General features: G+C 50.4%; 1 protein-coding gene and 1 non-coding gene across 3 annotated transcripts; one reads left to right on the forward strand and one right to left on the reverse strand.

Moving 5' to 3' along the window:
* The first annotated feature begins 601 nt into the window (after positions 1-601).
* Positions 602-6220, forward strand: Tnfrsf18 (TNF receptor superfamily member 18). Of its 2 annotated transcripts, XM_042272349.2 has the most exons (6): positions 602-735; positions 2427-2522; positions 3329-3451; positions 3984-4071; positions 4242-4444; positions 4512-6220. In XM_042272349.2, the coding sequence occupies exons 1-6, from the start codon at positions 699-701 to the stop codon at positions 4631-4633; spliced, it is 669 nt and encodes a 222-aa protein (XP_042128283.1). In that variant the 5' UTR covers positions 602-698; the 3' UTR covers positions 4634-6220. The 2 variants fall into 2 exon arrangements, with proteins under 2 accessions (XP_042128283.1, XP_006992403.3); XM_006992341.4 differs by lacking the exon at positions 602-735 and having other exon boundaries at positions 1432-2522.
* Positions 1060-1168, reverse strand: LOC121827696 (U6 spliceosomal RNA). Its single transcript, XR_006070012.1, has one exon. It is a non-coding gene; the product is annotated as a U6 spliceosomal RNA (small nuclear RNA).
* Positions 6221-10607: the final 4387 nt, after the last annotated feature.

Below are 10607 nucleotides of genomic sequence, written 5' to 3' on the forward strand. Positions count from 1 at the left end.
ATTCCCACGCTAGGCAGGCCATATCTATGTCTCCTGTTTACTGGGCACAAGTCTCCAGTTTTCCTGCTGTCTCTTGCCCATTTTTGGGCTCCTTGGGTCCCTTCCCAGATTAAATATCCATGGCCCCACCTGCACAGACACTGGGTTTACTTTCTCTTCATTCTGGTGCTGTCCCAAAGTACATTCTCTATCCCCCTCATCTCAAAAACTCCCTGACTACCTCTACTGAGGCCCCATGTCAGCCTGGGGATTTCCTACAGGGTCAAACTGCCAGGACCCTCTGCTGCCTGGAATATACTCACTGAGTCCTGTGAAACAAACCACATGGAAATACAAGGAGCTCATAAAATAAAGGCGATAGCAGTGAGCAGATAAATATCACCTCTACCCACCACCATGTTATGGAAGCTGCTCGTTCTTGGGAGTCACTTGCAGTGGATACCTAGAAGAGGGTGGGACAGGAAGTCTGACATAGGTGCTGACATTTACTGATGTCATCTGCTTGAAAACATCTCCCCAGGTATATGATCTGTGTCTTTTGATCTTTGTGGTCTGTGTGTGGTTGGCACAAGAGCACTGTGTCCTGGAAAGAACCTCTGTGGAGCTCATTAACAGCTTATAGCCTTTCAAGTCTTTATCAAGCAGACCATGCCCATGGCTGAGCTTAAACACAACACCAAGGCCAAAATTCTCATGAGATGCCCCCAAGGTACATTGCAAGGCGGCGTTTAGGGGGTGAGTCAATGCTTTGTTATCTTTCCCTTGTGGAAGAGGCCATTGCCTAGAGAACAGGGATCCCCAATGTGAGGATATCATGGTTGGCAGGAGATACCATGTGTATACTGTGCACTCCCCAAGGTTGGGGTAATACTATGAAGGCATGGTCCTGGCTGACCTCTTAGATTTTTGTTTGTTTGTTTGTTTGAGACAGGGTCTCTTCCCATAACTCTGGCTGTCCTGGAACTCACTATATAGTCCAGGCTGGCCTCGAACTTAGAGATCCACCTGCCTCTGCCTCCTGAGTGCTGTGATTAAAGGTGTATACTACTATGTCCAGCTCCAAATATGGAGTGTTTCACAAATTTTTGTGTCATCCTTGCATATGGGCCATGTTAATCCTATCCTTGTATTGTTCCAATTTTTGTATATGTGCTACCAAAGTGAGCACCCCCTTAATTTTTTTTTAAATGGTTAGGAACATAGCCAATACTGCCCTCAACACCTTTATGTGGAATCAAGGTACACGGTTTCCTTTCTGCCTTTGTACTCAGACCCACCTCCTTGGCCAGGAGCTGTTTGTTTCTCAAAGAAGAGGTTCTGCTGAGATTAGCCTAGAGTGGAGTACCCAGAGCTCCCTCCCTACCCTGCAGTGACCAGGGCTACCTCTCAGGAGGCTTACACACCTGCGGCCAGAGAACAACAGGGGTAACTTCTGACATTTCCTACTTCCTCAGGCTCCTCCAACAGCAGCTTAGAAGGGTGTCAGACCAGGTTTCCTAGGTCTTCCACAATCACAGTAGTCTCCACACCTACCATTTGTGGGTATAACCATTGTTATATTCAGAGATATTCCCATGCTCACTCCCAATATTCCCAAAAGTCCTCACCATGTTTCCCTGTGCTTAGCTTTAGCTGGAAGATGTAGGAAGTAAGGCTGAATAATCCAGAAAGGCTTCCTTATAGAGGCAGGGTTCCTGAACCTGCTAGTGACCACTTGAAGAAACTGAGGCTCAGAAAGACAGGATAGTCTCACCATGAGGAAGCCTGAAGGGCTCCGTCAGGGATTCCCTTCCTGTTGTCTAGAATTGTGTGAGGAGGTGAAAAAAAAGTGGCTCCAGAGAGAGCCAAGAGATCCAACCTGGAACTGCCAGGCCTGGATCTGGGCAGGCCATACGCTTTGTGTGCCTGCTAGAAATGCCCAGCTTATGATGATCTTCTCTGAAAGGCATGATATATGCTCTGGACTACCCTTACTGGCTCTCTTAGTTTCCCAAACCCAGAGAAGCTCCCTGGGGTGGAAGAGGAAAGGGGGAAGTTTTACACAACAATAAAGGGTAACCACAGGCGGTGTGGCAGCAGCACATATGAATGGGGCATCCTTTTCCTCAGCAGCCTAGCCAGGGTGGGTATGCTGGAGTTGGAAGAGGCTTGTTGGGGTTCAGGAGATGTCAAGGAAGATGATACAGCTTTGTTGCACACTTCACAGAAGGCCTTTACAAGCACCACAAGCCTGCCGGAAGATGGAGGTGGAGCTGGGCTGAAGCCCAATCTGAGGGGTGGGGACAGAGGCAGGGGCGGGGACAAGGCATGTTGGAGCAGGTTGGGGACTACTAAAAATCAGCCAACAGGAAGAAAACTCGGGAGAAACACTATGGGAGCGTGGGCTGTGCTGTGTGGAGTCTCATTGATTTGTATGCTGGACCTAGGTCGGCAGAGCCTGGTTGAGGAACCTAGTTGTGGCCCTGGCAGCTTCCAGCATGGAACTGGCACCAACACGCGATGCTGCAGCCTGTGTGCTCCAGGTAAGGCAAGGAGGGGAGCAGGAACCAGGATGTGCAGCAGCTCACACCAGGAATGTTGGCACAGGGCATATATGAGTGGGTAGGCAAACTTCTTGAGTCTAGAGCTTTGAGTCTGGAACTGAGGAGGAGGTAGAGGGTCCATCTGAGCCAGTTGTTCAAGATCAGAAATGTGGGAGCAGAGGCAACAGGGGCTGGAAACTTTTCCCTCAAGAGGGATCTGGGGTCCAAGGTGAAAGAGGACCATCTTAGGGTCTGCTGGGTGGGTCAAACATTAGCTATCACCAAAGCTACTCTCTGTCTGGGTTGGTGTCCCAACATTCTCCTTTGCCCGATCCACTGTCTGTGTCTTATAGTTCTAGGTGTGGGGCAGTCTGAGGACCCATCAAAGAAAAATATCTCAGCATTTCACCGCTACCCCTCTGGTATAGAAAGGGTCAGCTCTGAGGGTCCGTGTCTCTGTGATAAAAATATAGATAGCAGTGAATGCAGCTGCTGAGGTGTTCCTAGTGCCATGAGGGACAATATAGGGTGGGAGTGGGGCAACATAGGCCAAGGGACCTTAGGAAGCTCCAGGTGACTCCCATATCTAATGGGACTTATGAAGCCATAATTTCAGAGCAGTGGGAGGTATGTATATTAGCAGTCAGCCATCTGAGATGGAACACTGAATTGGATAAAACCTAGGGTCTTACACTGGGGTTGACTGAGGATGGAGGCCTAGCACCCTAACCACTTGAAGGGCCAGTAGGAGCTCTGAAGAGGGAAGGGGGCTCTGCCTAGTTGCTGAGGCTTTTATTCTTGCCAAGGCCAGAAGACCTGTCCTGAAGGAGACTGTATGTGTGTCATGCCGGAGTACCACTGTGAAGACCCTCAGTGCAAGACCTGCAAACACTACCCCTGCCAACCAGGCCAGAAGGTGCAGCTTTATGGTATGTCCCTGGGAGACTGCTGAAGGCCACAGATGTCCCCAAGCTAACCTGAGTTTAATCTAGAGCCAAGCTTATAGATGCTCAGTGAGCATGTGTAGGCATGTAAGAATGCTTGTACATGTAGGGTTCATGAGCATATCCTCTGGGTAGGCAGGGACCTGCATTCTAGATTCTAAAAGGGATAGGTGGGCTAAGTGGTCTCAGGGTACCTGAGTCATCCTTCCCATTAGCCTGGGATTCTCCACCATAATGAGGGTGCTGATGTCTTCTCAGGGCTGGCTGTGAGAGGCTGTGGGGACTGGCCAGGTGCTGGTCTGCTCTCAGACTGTTACTCTATGGCCAAGTCTTGTCACTAATCCTATCCATCTTCATAGGGATCAATGTATCCTTCTAGTTCTGGAATAGACATACATAGTACTGTCTATCCAGGCCCTAGTCCTGAGGACATTAGATCTGGTGGACTGATAGATTCTAGTCTGACTCCTTCCTCTTTAACCTCAGTAGCCCCTATAGTCTGTCTGTCTATCCACAGGGAATATTAAGTTTGGCTTCGAGTGTGTTGACTGTGCCATGGGCACCTTCTCCGCAGGTCGTGAGGGCCACTGCAGACCTTGGGCCGAGTAAGTCCTGGATGAGTCGCCTAGGCCCATTCTGAGGAAGCCTTTCCTGTCCCTCCCTTGTAGTAACCCCTGAGGGCCCCCATTCATCTCCCAAATGGCTCAGAGGACAGCAGTCCTCCTAGAATGGCTGCTTGGGTAACCAAGCCTGACAGTGTCTGTCTGTGTCCCAGCTGTGCCCAGTTTGGATTTCTTACCATGTTCCCTGGGAACAAGACTCACAATGCTGTGTGCATCCCGGAGCCACTGCCCACTGAGCAACATGGCCATTTGACTGTCATCTTCCTGGCCATGGCTGTGTGCATCCTCTTCCTAACCACAGCCCAGCTCTGCCTACATATGTGGCAGCTGAGGAGGCAGCACATATGTCCCCGAGGTCAGTTGTGTCCCTGGGAAGGGGAACATGTGTTTCAGGCTACTTGCTGACCACATTTTTACTACAGAGACCCAGCCACACTTGGAGGTGCAGCCACCAGCTGAGGATGCTTGCAGCTTCCAGTTCCCTGAGGAGGAGCGTGGGGAGCACACGGAGGAAAAGAGTCGTCTGGGAGACCGGTGGCCATGAGGGTTGTTCTTCCTCTGTACCCCAAGCCAGATCCTCTAAGACTTGCCCAGACCTACCCTTGGTGAGAGCAAAGGCTCTACTGTGCATCCTTCCCTGGGCCTGGCCCTGCTCCCCTCGATGGCGGAAGTGGGTGTAAGGTGTTAATGGTGGTAAACTACACCTGGGTGTAGAAAGAGTAGTGACTACAATGGCCCTATGGCTGCCGTCCTCTTTTGCCAGCTCTGTTGGAGTAGGGCCTTTAGGCTCTCCAAGAGCACTGAGTGTTCAGCACAAGACCTTGTATACATGGTTTTCAATAAATACTTGTCTCGTAATCTGAGTGGCTGTGTTCTAAGGACAGAGGAAAGCAAGGTTCCCAGGGCTGCATTTAAGGACACTCCTTGTCATCCTATGCCCATGGTCATTTCCAGAGTATAAAACAGAATGGGCAGTCTGGTGAAATATCTTAGCAGGCAAAGGCTCTTGTCTCTAAGCCTGATGATCTGAGTTTGATCCCTGGGAACCACATGATAGGAGAATCTGTTAACCCTGACAGGTTGTCCTCTGACTTCCACGTCTGTGTGCATAAACACAAGCACACATGCATGTACAAATAAAATGTAATAAAAAAACTTTAAGAATAATTTTAAAGTGAGGGGGCATCTGAGGCCTGTCCTCAGTGCTCTCTCGGTGGTGTGGTGGGAGCACAAGTCAAGGTTAATCTTGGCCACAAACCCTCAGTAGGGACCATCAGGCAAAGGAGGCTTTTGGAAAGTGCTGATACTGAATACCTGCCTTCTTTGCTTTGTCTTCTATTTTTTTATTTGTGTATTTATCTCTTTGTAAGTTTCTGTGCATCATGTATAACTCTCTGGAGAAGGAGTCATGGATAGTTGTGAGCCACCATGTAGGTGCTGGGAACTGAACACAGGTTCTGAGAGAGCAGCAGGTGTTAGACCAGCTCTCCAGTCCTTCTTTTGGCTTCTTGTCCAAACCACTTCACCTCACCTCTGCCTGGTCCATGTTAGGCAGCCATGTACTGAGCCTGTAGTCTTTGGGTTACTATCCTTTGAATGCCCTTTGAGATATCTGTGGAGACTTGAGTTTTGATGGCACTTTAGGACATTTGCCTTGGCCTAACTGCTTAAAAATCAGGGTTTTGCCAGTTTCCATACTGAGCACTTTCTGGTATGAGGCAAATTCTCTGAAGTGCATAGTTTTGACTCTGAGGTGCTCCCAGCAAAGGATCTTTCCTGCCTCTTGGCAGTTGTAGGGGCTGCTCATAGAAAGATCCAATAAGAGCAGGGTGCAGTGGAACATACCTTTAATCCTGGCACTCAGGAGGCAGAGGCAGGCAGATCTTGGGAGTTTGAGGCCAGTCTGGTCTACAAAGTGACTAGGACAACCAGAGCTACATAGTGAGACCCTATCTTAAAGAAAATTCAAGGGCAGTGGTGGCACACACCTTTAATCCCAGCACTTGGGAGGCAGAGGCAGGCAGATCTCTGTGAGTTCAAGGCCAGCCTGGTCTACAGAGCAAGATCCAGGAAAGGTGCAAAGCTACACAGAGAAACCCTGTCTCGAAAAACCAAAAGAAAAAAAAACAAACTCCACATTAGCTGGGCGGTGGTGGCGCACACCTTTAATCCCAGCACTCGGGAGGTAGAGCCAAGCGGATCTCTGTGAGTTCGAGGCCAGCCTAGGCTACCAAGTGAGATCCAGGAAAGGCACAAAGCTACACAGAGAAACCCTGTCTCAAAAACAAAAACAAAACAAAACACACACACACACACACACAAAAAAAAAAAAAAAAAAAAAAGAAAGAAAAAAAAAAAAAAAGAAAATTCAATAAGGTCATCTTGGCATGGATGTCCAGGGAGTGGCAGGCCTGAGGGAAGGAGTTGTAGCAGCACCCTTGAGGCATCTGCACATCTGGGCACTTACTCAACCCATCCTCTCATTTAGTGCCTCCTGCCTTATCATCTCATAGCAGGTAAATGGGGATTGGGGGATGGATCTGCACCTTGAGGTGCTAATAGCCCCATCAACACACAGGCTCCTGGGAGAGACTGAAGGAGGAGATGGAAAAATTGCCATGAAAGTAGAGGACATTGGGATTAGAACACAAAGAGCTCAGGGCCATATGAAGTCCCTTGTGGATATACCAGAACCCTCATTACCTGGAGCTGTTTCTTCTGTCTCCTACTGGGTAGGTGAGGAGTCAGGCATGCATTGCAAAGTCCAGAGTCAGCCCAGAAAGGGAGGTGGGGTCTTGGGGCATCTCCTAGCTTGCCTATCACACCATGCCCCTAGGTTCTGAGCCATAGGCAGTCCTGCCTTCCACTGGAACTGCCACAGGTGGGGCATCCCCAAATAGTATGACGTGTGCAGACACCCACAGGCTGCATCTGCTGGAAACTCCTCTGTGGTGACTGATGGGTGTGATATAGAGATGGCAGGAGAGTCTGCAGGGTGGGGTGAGGGATGCTGTAGTCTCCAATGTACCCTTGCCCTGCAGCCAGCAACACCCTCAATTTTACTCATGTCCACCTCAGGAGCATGTGATGGGCTGTGCCAGCCTGAGAGATCTAGGGATTTCCACTGAGAACCATGAGCTGTGCAGGGACTGTTCAGGCCCCCATGACTGCAGGCAGGCGAGTGTGAAATCCAGGGGTGCTAGAAATGTAAAGAGGATTTGCCAAAAAAGACTCTGCTACAGAGACCACTCCAGATCCTGCCTTCTGAAGCAGAGATGGTGTTTGCCTACCTGCAGAGTCTGGCAGCCACAACAGCTGGGTGTGTCTCTGCTTGGCCTAGACTAGTAGGAAGGAGGCTTCACTGCAATTCCCAGAAACCCCTGCCCCACAGTAGCTGCCTTCCAGTTCTTCCGGAAAACCACAGCACACACACACCCCTTTGCCTTGATTTCGTAACTTTTGTTCAGTCTCAGATAAAGGCCTAAAGCCATCTCAGTTCTCAGAAATGCTTCCGGCCACAGCTGGTGGCTCCTGCTCAGCCTCCACCCTCTCACCTTGCTGAGAGAACCTACTCTTTATTCAGTGTGGGACATGCCCCAGCTTCACAGAAGGACCTGTATTATGGGAAGTGAGATGTCTCTTCCTTTTTTACAACTGGACAGCCCCTCCCCCAACTCCAGGCTCCAGACAGCTGTCCAGAGACCTTGAGGGGCAGGTGGGTGCTGACTGTCCCTAGCTGCTGAGCTGCTGAGGTATGCTCCCACTGGCCATGTAGTACCTCCACCTCTAGGTCTTCCTATACTGGGCTGGGCTCACATCTCAAGCACTGCCCTTAGGCAGCCATTGGCCCCTATGGGAAGTAGCTGAGTGGGGAGAGAAGGTAGACACTCATCCCTTATCTACCTCATCTTCCCAAGAGGCTTCATGAATTGGGATGCTTTTCTGAAAACCAGGCACTGACTCTCCTGGCCCCTTCTTAGATGGGGAGGGACTAGAGTGGGAAGGTATGTAGGATGTCCCACTATTGTTTGGCTGACATTAAGGTGCTCAGAAAACTCCAGACCCTGAGGGGGGCTACAGTGTGTGTGTGTGTGTTTGTGTGTGCGCGCGTGCGTGTGTGGTAAAAGTCTGTACTGGCTGCAGGGACAACAGGAGGTAGAGGTTGCTTAGGTCAGAGCTGTGAGCAGCTCAGTTTGCCACATCTTCTGATGGTTAAGGAAGCTCTTGACACCCTTAACAGTAGGGCCTCAGGATTCCCTCCTAGGAGAATAGGGAAGGAGCGATACAGAAGAGTGGGAGGACACATTCAGCTGTCGGAAACCCTGTTCTTGGGTGACCAACCCCAGTGGTAATCAGTTGCTCTGTGGGGCCAGCCCAGTCTTGATGCTATCATTCAGCTCCTTAAGCCCTGGTCCTGCCATATTATTTGAATATTAGAGAATACCTTGACTCTGCCAGGTGGCCAGATGCTCAAATGCCCCACAGCCCCTCTCTTCCCAGAGCTTTATGAGGTCCCAAACTCAGGGGTCTGGGGAACTTACATGTGGAGGGGGGTTGATGGGGTCATCACTCATCACTCCTGTGGGATGAGTGAGCAGCAGGAGGTCCCTGAAACCTTTATTCATTGACATGGTGTTCTGCAGCTGCCAGGAATGAAAGGTAGCAGAGAGCTCAAGCCCTTGGGGAAGCTGTGGTTGGCAGGGCAGGACAGGCTACTGCCAACAAGTATTTGTTACATAGTGGTCTCAGTAGGGGCTCCATGTCCCCATAACAGCAGCAGAAGCATCTCCTTCCTGAGAGCTTTGTTACCTCCTCTACTGACATGAGACATCCCCCGGGGAGCAGGGCTGCAGCTCCATGTGGCAGCTGAGAGCAGAAATATTTATGACACTGGTGATGCCATCAAGGGACACATCAAGGGAACTGTGAGAAGTAGGGGAGGCTATGGGAAACACAGGATTTGGAGGTAGCACAAGTTGAGAATGCAGTGACAGTGGCCCCAAGGGACATGGCTATGTGGCACCATGAATGCCAGCAAAAATGTGACCTTGACCCCAGTAACAGGTGTGGATTCACCAAGATCTAGGCTCTTAGGCTCTGGGGAGGCTAGCTTTAGTGGGCTTCAGAGCAGATAGACCAGAGACCCTCTGACCATGGACACACTCTTCCCTAGACTGTTACAGGAGAGACTGGGCTCGATCACATAAGGATAAGATTGTGCTTATACTGTACCTTGTACCTAATCTCTAGGCCACAGCAGGAAGACTGAACTTGGAAGAGAGTAGGCTAGAACATTTGGGGTGGAGCAGGCAGTCTGAATGGAGAAGGGTTATGGTGGGTGTGGAGAGATGTGGGATGCTCATGAGCTAAAGTAGGGTCTCCATGATCATTTCCTCTGGGACCTGAGGGCCTCACTTTACCTCTCTGAGCCTCAGTTGTTTTATTGTTAAGGGTTCCTGGAACAGAACCTCCCTGTATGCTGGCTGGCTAGAGCAACAAGCAGTTGACAGAGCCCTCTACTGGTGGGCAGGCCATTGCATCCTAAGAATCCTAAGTGCTACAGTTTAGACAACTGTGCAAGGAAGATTTCCTTACCTCCTGAGGGATTTTGCTCCAATAAAGAACAAGGACTAGTCTGGCACTCCTCTCACATGTGATGAAGCTAGGCCTGATATTTGGGACCAATTACAGGTCAGAAGGGAGGGCAAGGAAGAGGAATCTGCCACTGCCACGTTGGATATGCAAGAGAGTATTCAAGCTGAGCAGGGCCTTCTGGAAGTTGGTGGGAGGTGTCTTTGGAGTTTTGTAGGGGTGGGGTAACTTAAGGGGACAGGGGTTTGCTGGAGGAACTTACAGACAGGGTCCTGGCCACTTTGGTGTAAGATTTGAGGTGGTCAGAGTCCTCTTTTCAAAACCCCATGCTAACTAGGAGCATGAATATTAGTGGGTGGGGGTTGGGAGGATGCAACAATCACCAGTGCCAGCTTAGTGTCATCCTTCCTGGGAACTGCCCTGTCTTGGCCAACTCTCTGTGCCTCTCATCCCAGACAAACTCCAGGGCCTTTGTAGGGAAGTAGAGGCTGTATGCTGTAGACAGTGCTCCACATAGTGTCTGAAAGGCCAGGAGAAAAATGGTGGGCAGTTTGAGGATGAACCCCAGCACTGCACCAGAATAGTAATGGGGTAGGGTGGTGCTTCCGGAGTTCCATGGTCATCCAAGACCTTTCCTGGGGACTCCACGGAACAGTGGGTGGGTCCCAATGCCAGGCTGCCGAGGTCATGAAGGCCATGGAGTTTCCAGGAGGATCCTACAGGATGAGTAAGTGGGGACCCAGGATTTGGTGGGCTGCCCCATAGAAGGAAAAACAGGTCAGTGGAGGTTTTCCCTTCCTGAAGGATGCACTCCCATTCTGCATGCAGCTCCCTCTCCTTCCCCTAAGGACAACCTGAGGAACAAAGAGAGGAGGGGGACAGAAGGGCTTGGGGCGCCCAAGTGGGACTGGCTTCTGGAGGCCGCG

This window comes from Peromyscus maniculatus, chromosome 2 (genome assembly GCF_049852395.1).
Source record: "Peromyscus maniculatus bairdii isolate BWxNUB_F1_BW_parent chromosome 2, HU_Pman_BW_mat_3.1, whole genome shotgun sequence".
Taxonomy (NCBI): Eukaryota; Metazoa; Chordata; class Mammalia; order Rodentia; family Cricetidae; genus Peromyscus; species Peromyscus maniculatus.